Source organism: Calidris pugnax, unplaced genomic scaffold, assembly GCF_001431845.1.
Source record: "Calidris pugnax isolate Ruff unplaced genomic scaffold, ASM143184v1 scaffold398, whole genome shotgun sequence".
In the NCBI taxonomy this organism is placed as follows: Eukaryota; Metazoa; Chordata; class Aves; order Charadriiformes; family Scolopacidae; genus Calidris; species Calidris pugnax.
In genome coordinates this window covers 923,393-942,140 of record NW_015091280.1, presented here as the reverse complement: position 1 = coordinate 942,140, position 18,748 = coordinate 923,393, and the positions used below count along the sequence as shown (strand labels likewise).

Sequence of the window (18,748 nt, the reverse complement as noted above, 5' to 3'; positions counted from 1 at the left end):
GACGGCACAGGGGAGAGAAGGGAGAAGGGGGGGGGGGGGGCGAAATTTAAGAACTCAATCTTAGGGGCAACAACAACAAAAAAGGTGGTGTCGGGCATTTCTGGCTATTTATTTTTTCAAGCCACAATAAACAATAAGGCTCTGTCCTACTTGCTGCCATGAAGACTCTCTATCACCTCCAAAAGTGATGATCTTCAAGGAGGCTCAGGAGATGGGATTAATTTACTGCTTGCCCAACAGCTGATGCTTTGTAACCTGAGTCTCTTTAACCCACAATGTGTGAGCATGCTCTGAGTAAGCATGAGGTAAAATCTGGCAGCTAAGAAAATAATTTCAGTGAAAAGAAACATTTTATGATATTTTTTCCCATGTGTGCCATGGGCAAAGAGCATATGCATGATCTGCTACCAGAATTCAGCTGTGTTGCTTGTAACCTGTCAGTCTGAGCACTTGCACCAATTTAAAGACAAAACTAACGGTGTTTTCATTTCATGAGGCTGGTAATGGGACCACTATTACATTAATGTATGTGTTCTTCTATTTTTCTTTTTAAATTTATCTGACACCCAAATAATACCATAAAATAAACTGAAACTTACCTGTACTACTCCTGTACAAGAATCCAAGAAAATACATCCCTTTGGCTCCTTCGATATTTTTTCATCTTTATAAAAATTCATAATATATGAGTTATCCGACAACTGCGTCAGCTGGAAGTAACGCTTTTTGAATGACTGAAGTAGTAAAAATAAATAAATAAAAGAATGACAATTGTTGTACTGCAAATTATTTTCACTGATACTTTATTCACAGGGTTTAAATAAAAGGCAACTCCTACTTGCACTTCAATCCCACTACTTTGCAGACAACTACAATATTACTTTACCATCATTTAAAGCAATGTAATCAAACCTGACACACAAACAGCTAAATGACAATGCAAACAAGTGTGCCTCTGTGGGGAACATAAACCCAAATGGAATAAAGAAAGAATAATGCTGTCCCCTTACCCGAACAGTAATGCTATTGTTAACAGTGCTGTTGAAATTCCCTTTATAAAGCCATCCAGACTTGTAAACTCCTGCTGCTAATCCTCCTCCTCCACCACCACCACCTTTTGAAGATGAGTGGGATGTTGTATCCTGTATGAAAGACATGATTAATATTGCATGGACTTCCTTTTTGAATTCTAAGACGAAAGAAAGCTGTAATGCATGAATATCTGCTTGACAACAAATAATCATCCTTTCATTCCTTTTAAAATAAGATGTTATTAATATGTCTGCTCTGCACATGATGACATAAGAGACAAAGCTGTTCCATTAACTTCAGAGTTATTTAAAATATGAAATATTTTATAGGAGATAACGAGCCTCCATTATTATTCTTTATTTGATATTAAAGCAATAAATAACCCTTCCTATGGGGAAAAAAAAACATCAAAAAACCAGAATACATACTTCATCCTTATCCACATCTTCATGATCAATTTCAAATGAATGTGAAGGCAGTTTCTCTGGTTTACATTCATTTCTGGGAGAGGAGAAAAAATGTCTTTATTATTTTACTTTTTTTAAAATAAGTGCTATTTCAGGGAGGTAATCATCCTGAGCCCCCATGTCATCTTCAGTACACCTATTTCTGTGATCTTATTACTTCCTTTAAAAATCTCCACAATTTCAAAATACAGCTTTTTTCTTAAGCCCCATATATGTTTGGTTTATGAAGTTGCAACAGTTCTATGCAAACAATGCAATAGCACTTCTTGCTCTCTTCACTGCTCTTCCACCACAATAGGCAATAAAATCCAATTTCCAAAGAGATATCCCATTTAAAGAGTTCATTCTCATTATTTGACAGCCTTAAAAGCTTTTTCTAACCAAGAGACCATCGGAACATTCAGCTTAAAGCTTCTACATTTCTTCACTATTTCAAGATATTTTTTACTATTTAATATGATGAGCACAGCCTTAAAGTAATTTTTAAAAATACACAGACGTCTTTTTGATGTGTTGCCATTTAATAAGTTCATATTGTAGACTTACAACCAAAATTGAAGGTGAAAAAAGCATGGTACTTAAGCACTTGCTTAATTTTAAGCACATAAACAGTTGTACTTAATCCCAGAGTACATTGCACGTTGCAGAATTAAACCTTAAGTAACAGCCAAATACATGATAAAAATTCAAAGCTATTTTTAACCGGAGAAAAAAAATAGATTTTTCTGTAGCGTGAGAAATACCAACATTGTTTTCAAATTACTGAAGACTACAAATCTCATCTTGGAAATCTTCAGTTATCATATGAAAACCTACAAAAGTTGTCATGCTAAAAGTCATCATCTATCAGGATCAACTTTTCCACAACTTACTTTCATTTACCTAGCCCAAGAAGGGGAACAGAGCAACACTACTCTCTACTGTGCAACGAAGCAAATCCAAACAAGTGAGAAACCACACACTCCTGAGCTAGTTTCCTCTCTCAACTTAGCAAACTTTAGCCTACACTACTACATAATGTTAAACGTCACTAATTTCAGAAAAAAAGAAAAAAAAAAAGCGGTAACTTCGACCTTTTTCATTTTCTATTCATTCATACGCAAGTTACAGATTAGGAAGACAAGAGTAATGAGCAATACCTGTCTCCTCTTCACTTTCCCCATTTCAAAGTCAGCTTTCTCATGATGTGACTACCCCACTGCAACCAAAGTCAGCGTTTCAGCAGAGCCAGGAGAACCAAGTGCACACAGAACACAGGAGTATTTTATTCTCTGTTTTAGTTTGTTTTGGTTTTGGTGTTTATTTAATATAAACAACTGATCATTATTTTAAATAAAACACTTGAAACTTGTTGACAACTCTGACACCTGTAAAAGCGTTAATATTCAGAATATTTGTGCTGGAAAACCATTGCAGGTTTTCCAGTGCAATCAAGGGCAGCTGTTAAAAATTCTTACACAAACACTCCTTCCCACCCAAAAGAACACCAAAATCTCAAGCCAAATCCCATCTTTTACAAAAAAACACCATTCAAAAACACCATTTTTAGACAAAAACCCTATTAGCTTATTTGTTATTCTAATAAAGACCTAAAAGTGCACTACAGTGCTTTTGGGGGGGTGTGTAAGTAGACTGACCGATGCTCTCTGGCCACACACGGACAGATAACACCACTGCACACATTTGCTTGAGGATCTGTACCAGTAAAGGACAAATTAGTTAGCTATTAAAAAAAAAACCACATCAAAACAAAACCTAAACCCTAATGCCCTTGATGCTTCTGGGAGAGGAAGGAGTCAGAAATCTGCTGGATTAGTGGAGCGTCGACCCCTCACCATACAACACAGCACCTCTGTCCCATTATGCCATGCCACAGTCAGGGAGTGACCCTGTCCCATTAAACCACAGCCCTTCCACAAGCCCGGGTACATGGTAAGCTTCTTAGAAAGAAGGAAATCCTTCTGGCCTCTCCGCAGAACTATAAAAAAGGACAGACCACTACTGCTTCAGCTGTCAGACCTCACTGATCACCCATGAAACACTCGTCCACTCAGACCTCTGTGCCTCCACAGGAGAAGTTTCTCTCTTCCTTGGATGGGAATCTGTTTGGGCACCCTCCTCATCATTTTAGGGCAGGCAGGCAAAGTGTGGCAAGGACATGATCCCGTTTGGTATACTCTCTTTCTCTCTGCCTACTGCCTCATCATATAAAGATGAAGAATTACAAGGGATCAGACCTGAGATATCTACCAAATGTTCCAGATTTTCTATAAATGACAGCAAAAACTTTGCTAATGACTATTTCTGTTACCAGACATATGGTCACCACAGCACACACCAAGCAACCCCTGTTCTTCCTCCATCCTTCCACTTGCTCAAGAAGCAAGAACACACCAGCACAAAGCATCAAAAATGGTGTAAAAAGAGGTAGTGAGAGCACACAGAGAGGAATTTAAGGGGTACAAAGACCTGAGAAAAATCTCAAAGGAGGAACACACTCAGAGAAAAACTAAAGCAATTGCTAAACATTTTGGTCATGATGTTGTGCACATGTCATTGAGCTCTTCCCTGGTGCCACACTGCTTCAGTGGAGTTGCCCCATGAACACCTTGAGTCCTCACTGCCTGCCCAAGGTGGTGGGCATCACATTGCCGCTGCCTCCCTATCAGAAACAGTCAGCATTCAGAAAGAGTAACTCTGATATCTGATAAAAATCCACTCTGCCCTGCAGCCATTACTTGACGTGTATGACCGTGTGAAACAGCACAGCACGATCTCATGTACAAACAAGTACAAAGTCCTTCAGTATTGACGAAGGCTGCTGAGTCCCAATTTGTGTGTTTCTCAATGCGAAAGCCCACGGGAAGGTTCAGCACACCCTCAACAAATGGCAGTACCTTAGCCAATGTTAGACCTGGTATTGTAGGTGATGTTCCTTTCTCATGATGCAAAACTAAATGCTTAACAGCCATCCAATCTTCCCCAATACAATGATACCCTATAAAGGAATTGATACATCACTATGCTCAGATTTCTGATACTGCAACAGCAGTTTTGCATAAATGAAACAAAAAATTGTGGAAACTGGGCAGTGAGAGCTATCAACAGTGAGATACAATACTATGACATGGATGTATCAAGCCACTACTTTCAGTAAGGAGATTTAGTCTAAAACACTGAACTTCATAACATGCATGTGCAAATCAAGGTCCATTGATGCTGAAGAGGCTGGAAATTGTACGAAATGAGGTGGACTTCAAACCAGCTCTGATCCAGGTATGTTAAGCTCAAAAGCCATAGCAACTTCCAGCAAACAAAACACAGACACCCCTGCTAGAAATTTGCTTCTGAAACATCAACCAGTGCTGAATCCAAACCATTCCCGACTGCTGTGTTCTGATACAAGGCAAAACAACATCTCTTGTTTTGTTACAATCCCCTATGCAAGGGAGAAAAAAAGGTAAGATGCGAGACACCATCCCTGGAGCATGAACTCCAATAATACAGCAAATCATATTAAGCACCGTATTAAAATAACCTTAGCAGAAGAGGAGGTATGTAATCATCTAAAATGTACTTTTGTGCAGAGTAATGCAACCACATCTGTCAAATGCGTATTTCATAAGAGTGAAGATACTTAAAGGTTAAATGGAAAACTGCTGTGCTGCAAACATTTTTCTTGAGCACTAAATGCATTAATTTTCTAAAACAACCAGTAGACTGGCTATTTAAGAAAAGGTATGTTTATAATCTCTGATTAGCAAAACTGCTTTTAGTGGCTTTTTGTAGCACCATATTCACTGTTCATAAAAATTCATTAAAAATTCAATGTTCATAAAAAAACATGCAAGAGAGAATTCAGGTCTGAGGGAAGGCTTCCAGCACAAAACCCTCTGAACACAGCATCTAAAGGGACCATAAGAATCAGTTTATTGATCCCTGCAACAATATGTTTAGTTAGCACTAGTTTCCATCCAGCCCAAGTCTGGAGCACCCATTCGTGTGTTGCGTGCACGTAACTACCTTTTTCATCCAGTATCATGATTTTAATGCCTCAAATTCCAGGAAAGGAGGCAGTAACACAGCTTGTTTGGGCATTCAGTGGTTTCATTAACTATTCCCTAAAACAGTCCTCAGGATGCAGGATATAGTCCTGCCAGAAACAGGAGTACGGGTAGAAACTCCCACGTGAAAGAATGAGAAGCAAATTCATAATTTCTTTCCACTCAAGTTGAAGAACTTGTTCCTTCTCCTCCATGCACCTTTATGCTGATTTTAATGTACTGCCTCCAAGCACAGAAGGGACGCTGGCTCACCCAGACACCTGCACCACATCACCAGTGCTGCGCCAGCACACGCTGCACACATTGCACCCAGCTCTTCTGCACCCTCCAGCTACAAAGCACCAAGTGAAATGCTACTCTACTCCTCTGCTACACAGGGTAACTAAAAGGAGAATTAATCCTAGTTAAAGGTGAGTGACATTTATGCATTATTAAGGAAAATGGAAAGCCAGCTTTCCTGTATCAACTGTGCTTTGAATACGCAAATACACTTCTAAGGATTTGAATCAGCACTAATAGAGTTTGTTGATACTAGTGAATTCTGCAGAGTCTTGAACTTTTGCTAAAGGACCTTTTCTTCCCCTTTTTAAAAATGCAAGGCGCTATAAATACGGTAAACCAAGCAGAGCACATAAGACAAAGGAAAGTGCAAATATGGACAAAGCTCAGCAAAATGACACAAACCTAATAGGAAAAAAAAAAAAAAGCAGAACTTATGCTAAATCTTACTGTGGTAAGTGTCGAAAGTCTTCTGAATACTGTTCGTATTTGTAGTTCACAACATGCCAATGGGAACTGTAGTATTTACAAGCCTAAAGAGAAAAAACACAAACAACAATAGAATTACTACAACTATTTAGACTCAAGAAGGTTAGAGAACAAAGAAAGATCTGAGGGAGTCCTTTGTGATAGAGAACATATTCTTCTCTTTTATAGCTGGGTTTACAGTTCTTAAAGGAAAGCAGAGTCATGTGTTTCCACATTTTGAGGCACAATTTCCCTTCTAAATCAAATGCACTGAATCATATAAGATGGAGGAGGGGGCTCATAGCAGTTCAGCATGCTTAACTGATTCTCTTCTACTCTGTAGGAAACATCATTAAATTATATCACTACCGCCTCAAAAGACACTGCTTAGTTTAGGCCTGACTTTCTCCATGGGCATTAATTACACATTTTTTGTTTGCATCCTCTTTCATCATCTAAGCCTTCCACTGTAAATACATTTACCCTACTCCTGTTGTTCCTCCTTGTTGCAGCACAAGCCCTCTACTTCTTGTTCTGCCCTAAAGGATTGATCTTTAACCTCTTAACAACATTCATGAATATATTAATAGGACTATCATTTCTCACCAGAGTCTCATTTTCCTTTCCACACTGAATTTCCTCAGTCATCTCATCACCTCCTTGTCGTTTTTATTTTCTAGAAAACTTCTTGCTGGTTTTGCATTCATCTTTCAAAATTGCTCTTAATATATCAATCTCCCTTAAACAAGGAAATCAGACCCAAACAAAGACTATTCCAAAGGACTTTGCTAAGCTGTCAAATAATAACTGTGCAATTTACTCGATGCAAAAATTTTATCAATGCAATTAAACACAACATGACATTTTTAAAGGCAACAAGATGCATGAAATACATACAGTTATTGATTAGGTACACATCTACAAGAAAAATGACACAATGTCAGAATTTCCAGTGATTCTTGCTACAGAGTGTAAAATGCAAAGTGATGCTTGTACAGCATGCTCAAGAATTTACTCCAGTATTGTATTAATTTCTCCCCACACACTGCCTGAACATTTGCACTTGCCCATGTGAGATGGACAGGAAAGAAAGACAGGGATAAAGCCAAAAAAGTAACAGTAGAAGCTGCTGACCTAGGGCATAGGGAAAAGGAAGCATGTCAGGAAGGAAAATGGTGGAGATCTACAGTAGAGAAAGCAGCAGCTGCATTGAAAGCCATCTGAGGTGGGAACAAGAAAGACAGTCTCACAGAAAGGCACGGGAAGGATGACACTCCAGGAGAAAAAGAGTACAGAATAAAGGATAGATTAAAGATATTTACATACCGAAAGCCACACAGAGAAAGCAGAAGTAAAGGCAACAAAGGGACAAGATAAATCAGTACTGCTCCAACTGAGCAGGAGTATTCCCCCTCTTCCCTGCCAGCCTCTCCTGAAGCTCCCATGGAAGTCATTGCTTGCACAGGGGTCTCTGCCTCAGAGGGACAGAGAGGGGACTATGAGGCTGCCGGAGCAAAAACTGAGATGGGCTGAAAACTTAAAGGTGATGCTTTCTAAATTACTCAGAACTGGCTTAAAAGATCTCCTTTTTAAATCTTATGTAAAACATGCAGAGTACATAGCCACAAATGAATTTAGGAAGAAATCTTGGATGTGATCACAGTCTTCTGTGACAGCTTTATCTGCTTTAGAGGATGGAAAAGGTGGCAAGGAAGTGGATGCACATTTATAGGCATTTCTCTCTTACCCTGACACTGAACTGAGCAGTCGAGCACAACCAAAGGCTGCCTGCAGTAAACATGTTCCATGTGGATCTAACGTCTACTTTCTGGTCTGACATAAACCCTCATTATTTTACAGAATAAAGTGTGACCATTAGATAATATGAAATAATCCCTTACTCGCTGAGAATGAACATATTACTATAGCATTATAACTGACTAACTCTCCTCCTTGCAGGGTTCAGGTCCTACCCATGACAACCAGGTTCCTATACCACTCCAGTGTTGACTGCACTTTGTCTTTGAATGGGGATGAGGGGCAGGAAGAACCAAAAAAACCTCCTTTCTGTTTTATTTGTGTGATCTAAGTTTTAGATAAAATATTTGCTAGTCACCTGGGCTATAAGAATTCTCTTACAAGAGCAACACAAACTCTGTTCTACATGAGCCAATGAGAAGCTCGTTCATTGAACATTGTGAGGATGAGCACAGACCCCCCAATTCACACTTCACTCGCTTTCTACTTGGCAAATGTAAACCAACTGAACTCTGTACAGAAAGGACCAGTTTTTCCCTGTGGTACTTTCATTACTAAGTATTCTACTTAACAGATGCAATTAAAGCCCACAGAGAATTCTCAACGCAGGCTTTTATTGCAAGCATTATAGGCTGATGTGTTCAAAAAACCAGTTGTGAATAACATATAGAACGGGCCACAGTATTTTAGCTTATAACTATAAAGGTTTATTGTGCTACTCCAAGAAAAAGCTAATCAAAATAAAAATCAAAGGAGACAAGCAGCACATTCAAGTATCATTCAGCAAATTCACAAAAGGCGAGCCAATTCAGTGCAACAGTTAATGCTGTTCTTGAACTCGCTTGTTGCAGCTATCCATTGGAAATTAGATCTAAGGTTTTTTTTAAAAAAAAGTTACAGCCTTTTCTCCTCAGAACATCCCAACTAAAAATCAAATGCTTCTGCTGACTCTAATGACTTTTAATGATTTTATTTTTTTTTAATTGGAAATTATTATTACAAACTGAATTTTAGCAAGGAGGAAAATACCCGTGAACCTGATTTGAGGAGCAAGAAAAACCTTTCTAGAGGCAGAGATTTCATCAAGGAGCCAGAGCTGGATCCTGCTGTTCCTGGCAAAGAGCAGAGGCACCAGCGCAGGGGCTGTTGGGCTCGAGTGGACTGTGGGGGAGGAAAAATATAGATGGAGAAATGGAAGCTTTGGGACGGGGGAGGGTTGGCAGACGTTTGCATGAACTTTCCTACTGCATTGTTGACCAGGCAGGCTGCACAGCCCATTCCCAAGGGCCCTATCAAATTCAGGTCATTTCTTTCTTTTTTTTTTTTTTTTTCTTTTTGTCCAGCTGGCCTAATTTTTCCTTAGAGAGAGATACAATCCTGCAAGCTTTTTCCACCTGTAACTTCTTAGCTCTGGTTCTGGCAATGACAGCTTGATGGCTACCACAGTGAAAGAGGCACTAAAAAAAGATTTACCCTGCAATGCAAATGGACCTTTTGGGGGGGGGAAGAGAGAGTGAATGGGAAGTGAGAGAAACAAATGAATTGAACACCTTGAAACATTTGAAAGCAACTTCCCTGCTTACATTCTCTCTAAGATAGCACCAGGCATGTGGTCTCCAGAAATACAGATGCACTTATGATAAAGCTCACTCGTGGAACACTGGGCTTCTTGCAGAGAAACTGCACGCACAGAGCAATCCCACGACCTCACTCTTGAAAAGCAGAGCACTGCTCTGAGGCAGAAAAGCAGGAGATGTTGAACAGGGAAGCACAAAGCCTGTGCAAGAGCTTGGAAACAGAAAGCAAAGACCTTGCAGAGCTGGATGCGGCCACAGTGCTAAAGGGGAAGCTGCAGAGATGGCTCTGTGCTCTGCCCTGTGACCGGGGACATGCGTGTCACTGCTCATAAAGCCTTCCTGACCACTTCTCCTTCCCGTGACCTCGACTGTGACAACCACAGGCAGCGTGCAGGGATTTGGGAAGGTGGAAGGCGGCGCGATCACCCTGGCTTAAAATTCATCCCTCCACCCCAGGCCTTCCCTGCTCCCTTACGCCCGCGACACGGCTGGCTGCTGGCAACCCAGACCTTCCTTTGCTCTTGAAAGTCTTTCCAAATTAACACAGCTCACAAGCCCGGTGACACAGCATTGTAACACAGCAAAGCATTAAACTACACTATTCTTTTAAAGTATCAAACATTTTTTTAAAAGTATTTACCTCTTGTGCCATCAAAAGGCCCGCTGTCCTTTAATATTAAACACACGTCCCTGTCCTGACACTACAGTTCTTTACTGACAACACTTAGATTTTGAAGTTGGGGAAATCTACACTGGGAAGAGCAATAATAAAAATTCCTTTGTGACATTCATCAACAGGAACTCCCATTTTAATTTGAAATCTGTAAGAGCAATGCGGATTGGCCTGTAAATAAAAAAGCCTCAGAAATCAACTCTGTGGAAACACAACTATTTTCAGTAGCTACACAGAAGGCTGTGGTTCTTTTAACATTATAATTAATACAACTCATGTTTAATAATTATTTACAGATCCTGTAGACAAAACCTGCAAAATCTCAAATAAAAAAATCCCCCAGATGAATGTTGGGGGCTCTAAAAACTTATTGTAAGTGACAACTCCAACACAGGAAAAATCTGCGCAGGAAAGGCGTCCACAGGAATACTGTACTACAGAAGACAAAATTAACCACTTCAGCCATCAAATAACATGTCAATATTCTTACACCATTATTTCATTTTGATGTAGAGCTTTTCAGCCAGCATGGTCCTTACTGCTCTGAGGATTAAGCGTGAGGACTACAATTACATCCCCAAACGAAACGGAGCCAGCACTGGGGTGCAGGAAAGCTCAGTCTCAACAGCTCTCTTCAATGAGCAAGCTCATTTCTTCACTGCCTTCTTCAAGAGTCACCTCCGTAAGTTTAAACACCACAATTTGAGGTCCAATGTAGAGTCCCTGAACAGGCTAAAGCACTGCTGGGTGTGCCGAGTGCCATCAGCACGCCCTGCTCGGGGTTTGCCCCAGGCTGCCGTGCTCCGTGCACTGGCAGACGTCACAGGCAGGACACCATCTGGTCACACGTGCCATTAATAACCGGCTTCTCCTCCCAGGCTTTCTCCTGACGACGCAAACCAATATGGGACTAAATACATCACAATCAGATAGCTTAAGTTCCTCAAACTATATATAACTTCGAATTGCAAAATGCACTATTCCCCTTATATTTCCAAACAAAACATAGGAAAAATCCCAAGGTTTGCCATTTGATTGGCAGGAATGTTTTCACTGCCGAAAAGGAAGAATTTTACTTTGTTTCTTGTGGAATGAATGTTTCTGTTTGCCAAAACTATGGACCATAAGGACAATGCTGAGTGGGACACACACATGCAGCAGACTCAGTGAGGAGTGAGACAATTCACAATTTAGGAGGAAACTGCATGGTAAAGTGCAAAAGGACTTCAAGGAAGACAGAAATACTAAGTAAAAATAAACACTGAAGGCAATTTCATTACATCTTTAGAAGCTTCTGGAAACTTCTCTTTTCTTACAACCTAATTTAGTTACTGAAGCTCCCCCTGCTTCAGAAAAGTTAAGATGGAAAAATCCACATGGAAAATATCCTAAGACAACTAGAGGTATAGGAATGATCGATTCACAAAATATTTACCTTTAGAATATACCTAAAAATTAGGTATAAATTAATAGAGGGACTCAGATATAAATCTATCATAAAATTTAAAATATTTATGCTTCTTTGCATCCTACAGAAAATATTTAGTTATCAAAGGACTAGCTATTCAAGTCAACTTAATTTTATTTTTTTAAATTTTTATTTTACAGTTTCAGCAGAAGGAGCAGGTTAGACCCCTTATTTAAAGTAAGTCCTTCTGCCTCACCCATCACCGTAACATCTGAACATCACCAACAGTGAAAGTTTTTGATTACTAAGGAATCTAAAAGCAGTATTAAGAGAACTGATTTAGACAAACTAGAGGCACAAACCTTCCACTACTGGCAGACAGCATCAAATGCTATCCATACTGAAAGCTTTCCTCAGCAACATCAGCCCCCTCTTTCCTTGTCTGGCTTCTCAGCTTTTTGCATCCATAAGCTGATATTGCCCAGGCAATCAAGTCATCCTGGCGTGCCTCTCAGTACTGTTTACGATCACTTGAGCAAAGGGAATCTGATCAAATCCCCAAGCTGTCATATACATGGATTTTGGTAAGGGCTGGGTTAAAAAAAAAAACCCTGATCCTGTAAAGACTCTAGCAATGAAAGAGGTGTAACTAAAGCTTTCCTACTGTCACCAGTAGGACAAAAAATACCCAGGAACAACCAGAGTTTTAAGGCATTACAACAGACTCCGAACAAGCCTTTAAATGACCTAGCAGTGCTTTATAGACAAGACCAACCCAACACCACGAAATGTCCAGGAGGATGAGACAGGAGATGATGGATCTGAGCTCTTGACATAGCTTCAGTACCACGTCCTCACACTGTGCCATATGAAAAAAATTAGTTTCGCCTTCAACAGCAGACCCTTCATTTGTAGTTAACTGCCTTGCTCTGTGTCTTCATGTCACAACTTGCTAAACTACCGAGATAGTGTAATACACACGAATGGTCAGAGATAGCTGTTACCGCTCATGGGGAACACCAAAATGGCTTCAGCAAGGTGAAGCTGTACGTTGCCCTTGTACAGCTTCCCCAAAAGCCTGATCAGGAAATAGACATTTGATCCCAGGGTGTGACAAGTCCAATTGACCAACAGATAGTCAAGTATGTAAAGATGGATGTCTTCACTGTTCATGATATCATAGTATATTTGAAGAGAGGGAAGAATTCTTCACTTAGCAAAGCATTGGCTTTTTCACAGCTCTAAAAAAGAAATGAAGGTCACAAATTTCACACTTGCACATCTATCCAGAAGTGCTGAACACCATCCTTGGACACAACAGACAGCTGCTGGATCACTACAGGTTTGTGCAACTGCTGCAGTGGATTACACTCACATATCTTCACAGCACCCCATGCTCAGTTTCACTTAATTTTGGACTAGAAACCATCCTCTTCCTGGAGCTTAATTTATTTTATGAATAGCTTTTGGCTTTGTGGCAAAGTGGAACATATGCATTACTACTTTAGAAGAGGGTCTTATCCTGCTAGTATTCCATGCACAGGCTAGTTCTATAGTACTGGTTTTTTTCCACTGCTTTGCTCCTCTCTCCCCCTCCCCTTGGCACACTGACATTGCAGAGAAAGCTAATAGATGTGCTCAATATGTATTTTACCAGGTTGTCATTAACATCCCCTTGGAGTACTCAGCCGTAATGATTCCCAGACACTGTGTACTATGTTCCATTTTTAGACCCACCACTTTGTCTGTAAAGTCATGAGCACAGTGCTGGCCTTGCAACTTGTGGAACCTTAAAATAAAAAGCATATCCCCAAAGTGCTGAAAGGGCAGTGAGGCTTCTGGGAAGGTAGACAATTCCACAAGCTATGTTATCTTTTAACCCTACTGTCAGATTAAGAAAGTTGGCAAAGTTCAGGTAATTTGAGGTGGCAGTAAATTGTTATTGCTCTTTCTAGACTTGCTGGAGAGAAACAGCGCCAGCCTGTAAAATGTCATGTTGCATACAGTCCAACAGCTATATTTCTGCCTAATTTGGATTTTATGTTTTCTAATCCCTATGTTTGTCTGGAACTGACTTTTCCTCCACAAATTATCTTGCAGTTATAGTGCATATGAAATATCCCATACTCGTTCAAATCAGGAAGCCAGGTGTGAAACACCCAATCTGTGAAAAAAAGGCAGAGAATGCACACATTATGGGCTAATTATAAGTGCTTGGAATTAAATCCCTTATAGAAGCTGGCTGAAAATTTCATTTCATAAATCTGTTTTGTTAATGCAAATAACGAGCTACACTTTACATCTCTAGTGAAAAATGGAGAATGTTCAGGGAGCCATCTAAAGCAAATTCCTTTGAACAGTGCAGCCAGCATCTCCAATGTCCTTCAAAGTGATAAAACCAGTGACAAGCTGAAATATCCCTGAGGTAGCAGGAAGAGCAATCTTCTCCTACAGTCAGAGATCAGGCATAGAAACAATGCAACTACAGGTTTTTTTTCAAGGTAGAACAATTAATCACCGCTGGTGGGGCTCTAACTGCCGTGGAAGAACTTTGCTTGACCTTCTACTGTGAAGATAGCACAGACTCTAAATAATGACAATAAATATAAACCCCTGTACATCCTTCACACTGCAACTAGTCCCCAGACAGCTATAACGTACACCTCCAAATAAGATACATACCTTGCAATAATAGTCTAAATCAGTGTCAAATAGTTATCTTTTTTGAAATGAACAATATTTTAGAAGTGCAAACCACATTCAGATCACCAATGTTTAGCACTCATATAAAAATACCAACATAAATATCAGTGTACTAGTAGTGACAGGGAATGCAGCCAGAAAACAGTAGAATGAGAGGCTGATTCAGTGCATTTGCAATTTTTCTTGATACAAACATCTCAGAATAGGCACCTGCAGACACGCTGTTAACCCTCCCCCTCCTCCTTGCCTCCAAAATTCAAACCTGATTCAAATCACCTAAACAATATTAAAAGAAAAAAAGATGTTCAATTATAATTATAGCAAGCCTCCCCCAAACCCTTGGTTTTATTTAAAACTCAGGGATACACACACTAGATATTTACCTCTTTAACAAATAAATTTTCTGCTTTTTGTTCTGCATCTTCAGGTACAGAAGGATAGAGCGTCCTGATTTCCAGTGAAATTGTTTCTGTCTGACAAGAAACAAAAGAAAAGCAAATTAGTCAGAGTAACCGAACAGCAGTTTTGTCTCAGGAAGAGGTTAAGAACCTCGTTAGTATGGCTTGCATTTTTCAGTTTGTAATGTGGCCAATACACATGCACACCAACAAGTACAACCCAGCTCCTGCCCACACACACTATTCAATACTATCAGCTAGAGCATTAATTACAAGCAAGAGCAGCGCTCGAAGAGATTTCTGGGAACAAAGTTGTTCCAAACAAACTTGCTTCAGCCTCTGAGGTTTCTGATAAAAAAGAGTCATCAAGTCTTCCTTACATCCTCTCCCTGAAACGTACGCCAAATCCAACAGAGTTACTTGCTTCCTCCACTTCCCTTCTGCACCTCATGTGTTTTCAGCAAGGAACATGGAACCAGAACTAAAAGCTTTGGGTCTTTTGGAAGGAGAAGAGAGGAGCAGAGAGTCCTCCCAATAAGCTGCAGAGGACTGCCACGGGACAGTTTGACAGCTGGAAAGCAAGTGGAACCAGGCAACAGCTTCTTGGTGGGGCATTTCCACCCATGGGCGCAGAGAGCAGAGCAGGATTTTCATGGGATGCTTGACACTTCTTGCAACCTCCTTTCAGACTCAGCACAAATTACAGATCCTGCACAAATTATACCATTTTTTTGAAAGCCGCTCCTAACTGAGCTGGCTCGTCAGGCCCCACAGAAGGAAGCTGGATAGGACAAGAGGAAATGAGCCCAAACTTGAATATAAGAAGGTCCACCCAAACATGAGGAGGAACTTCTTTACTTTGAGGGTGGCAGAGCACCGGAATAGGCTGCCCAGGGAGGTGGTGGAGTCTCTTTCTCTGGAGACGTTCAAAACCCGCCTGGACAAGTTCTGTGCAACCTGCCCTACGTGGACCTGCTCTGTCAGGGGGGTTGGACTAGATGATCTCCATAGGTCCTTTCCAACCCCATGTGATTCTGTGATACAACACAGAGAAGCGGATCTCCAGAAAGTGTCCACATGGAGTCAAGCTTCCTTTAGTTCCCACCAGGCCAACAAGAGGCCACAGCTACCAGCTGTGGTCCTCTGTGTGACCCAGGGCCTCCGTAGTGAGGTCAGGCAAGGGAGCCACTTCGCAAAAGTCACGAGAGAGGAAGCTTTGGGGTATTTTGAATTAATCCACAGATCTGGCTCATGCATTTTCTCTGCCATAAGAAGGGAAAACAAACAAAACCAAACCCCAGCAGATTGAATCAGGCTCTGACTTGCAATGGTGTGACTCCACTCAAGACAACACAGGACTGAAACCAAGATGAATCGCATGTCCCAAGCTCATTTTCTCTTCCATTACAGAAAGGCAGATGATTTGCAGAGGAAGGCCTATGGCATACGACTGGTTTAGGGTGAAGAACCACTACTTACTAATACCATGAATCAGCCTACAGTATCTGTGTGCCCCTGGAGGACCTCCTCCCTATTCCCAGTCTCAGACTAAAAAGTGGCGGTTTTTCGTTTCAAATTGAAGCACCCAGACTCTGTGCGACAATTGACTGGATATTATTGACTGCATTTCACCTTACAGGTTACACAGACCACACTGATTCCTGCCTCATCACTTTCCATATAAGTAATTATGAAAGAAAGGCATGTATCCCTCAGGCAGACGCACACATCATGGGATTCCCCCAACCTTTTTGTGCTTCATCTGGACAGCTCAGGATACAATGTGATTAAAACACTCTGGCTCCCACAAATAATGATGGTGCCTCGCAGACACCATAAGGTGAAAAAAAAACTCTGCAGGTTCATAAATGCAGGTTTCTGGGCTCTACACAGCTATATTAACAAAGCCAGCATACAGTGGAGATCTACATAGTCATTTAGTCTATGAGTAAAAGAGACAGTAGATTGAAAAGTAGGAATTTTCAGGACACTTTTAGTAATAGTGAAAATGAATCCTTGGTTGCTTAGGGACTTCCCAGCAGTACCCACAGTCTCTGGAACATGCTTCATTGCTTCTACTTCACACATATGTGACATTTTAAGACCCTTTTTTTAAACAGTCCCGAGAAGATGCAATCCCTGAGCACAACTGAAAATCCACAGGTGCCCCTGAGGTCCATCATACGGGGTTCTTCCCAGGGCTGGGGCCAGCAGCAGCAGCCACAAAGCATGCACACCGTCCTCCCATGATATCACCGCTGCTGAGGATCAGCTGCTGCTTCCACACTAAGGCAGAGTGTGAGGCCACAAGAGAAGAGACGTGCGATGCACTCTGTACCCCGGGATGGTGACTAAGCCTTAGAGAGACCAACAACCTCTTCTGCTTGCCCACAACAAAAATTATCTCCCCCACGTATTACGCAGAAGATTGTTTCCAGTATTTTTTTTAGACATACAGTGAGTCAAATTTTTTATCTAATACAGCGCTGGTCAACTGATGTTGTTTGTCAACGCACTGAAACAGCTAATATTTGCCTTAATGGGGTCATTGCGTCTCCCTTCCATTACACATCTTGTTAAAAAGACTGTAGCTGAAGACAATATGTAACTCAAGCCCACTGTTTCGTGTGTGGTGTGCTCCCCTACTCCTTCTCAACAAGACCGCACCTTAAGGAAAGAAACGCAGCCATGCACAAGAGAGAAATCAGGTAACACTGGGCTCACTGCGTTTGCAGACTTTGCCAAAGAATATTACAGGCTTATTTACATAGAAATGGGACATGGAAAATCTTGTGTATTGTTATATTTAAACTTGTTTTAAAAACTACAAAGCACTTCCCTTCTGAGAATTAGTTATGTTCAACCACTTAGCTGCAAACGCCTTGCCACAAAAACACTTCCTGTTCATAGTTGATTATTTCAAAAGTTAAATGCTTCTAAAGACTGATCAGGCATAGCATGCATTCACCAAAACCTATTTATTTCAGAAAAAAAAAAAATTTCAACAGACTGCATGCTTCTGAAAGGGCCATCAAAAAAATAAAGGCTTTTATTTACAGAATTCAGCATTTATAAATGTTCTTTGAATGCAGCCTAATTTTCTAATGTTTCGGCAATCATAGCAATTGTCTGTTCAAATCAGAGGCAAGTTATCTTCTGATTTGTGCATGTGAACCGTGATAATCAAATAATGCAGGTATCCGCCTAACATATTAAATTCCATAATTATTCTGAATTATTTTTTAAATCTATTTTATATAAATATCCTACATCCAACAATGATTTCTGGCATTTACCCATGCTGTCTCATCTGCATAAACTGTTGGCCCCAGGTGTTTGATTAGTTGTAAGGTTCAATTTAATTAAGCCCTCTCTCTTGCTACATCCACTTTCTACAGTGAAAGCCACAAGTTCATATTGCTCCTTATCAACGATTGATTAAGAATAATGTTTTCAGACACTGTCTGCTTCTCACTGACACGGCGAGTTTAGTATTTGAAAATGGAGTTCAAACTCCATTAGCTATTTCAAACATTTTTGCTCTGAATCTATTCTAACAGCTTTTAGTCTGAAAGTATGTTACCAGTGGTTAAATCTTCAGACGGATGCATCAAAAATGATTACATTTACTTCCTGAAAAGGCAGCCCTTCTAAGAGAGCTAACCGCACACGGGCAGAAATGTTCCTGTATGCTAATGCTTAGCTGCAATCTCTCTAAAGAAAAGCTGGTCAGCCCTGTTTTCATTTACTTAACATTACCAAAAGCTGTAATGAGATAGTCCATCAAATGAAAAAGCAGGATAAGATGCAATTTGGCTGTACAAATACCACTGTGCAAACGCTGCCGACAGGCTGCCGTCTGCTGTCCCAGCACAGACCCCACCGGGGTGGTACATGCACGGGGGCAAAGTGAAAGGGAAG

At 40.6% G+C, this 18,748-nt stretch overlaps 1 protein-coding gene across 9 annotated transcripts in view; it reads right to left on the bottom strand.

The window, feature by feature from the left end:
- DOCK10 (dedicator of cytokinesis 10) overlaps positions 1-18,748 on the bottom strand; it is a 130,533-nt gene that overhangs the window by 74,834 nt on the left and 36,951 nt on the right. For all 9 annotated transcript variants that reach the window (XM_014960680.1, XM_014960677.1, XM_014960682.1 and 6 more), the window contains exons 3-7: positions 14,813-14,902; positions 6,293-6,375; positions 1,461-1,533; positions 1,011-1,142; positions 600-734 (exon numbers count right to left, since the gene is read on the bottom strand). In XM_014960680.1, coding sequence (XP_014816166.1) covers positions 600-734; positions 1,011-1,142; positions 1,461-1,533; positions 6,293-6,375; positions 14,813-14,902 — 513 coding nt within the window. The remainder of the gene's footprint in view (positions 1-599; positions 735-1,010; positions 1,143-1,460; positions 1,534-6,292; positions 6,376-14,812; positions 14,903-18,748) is intronic.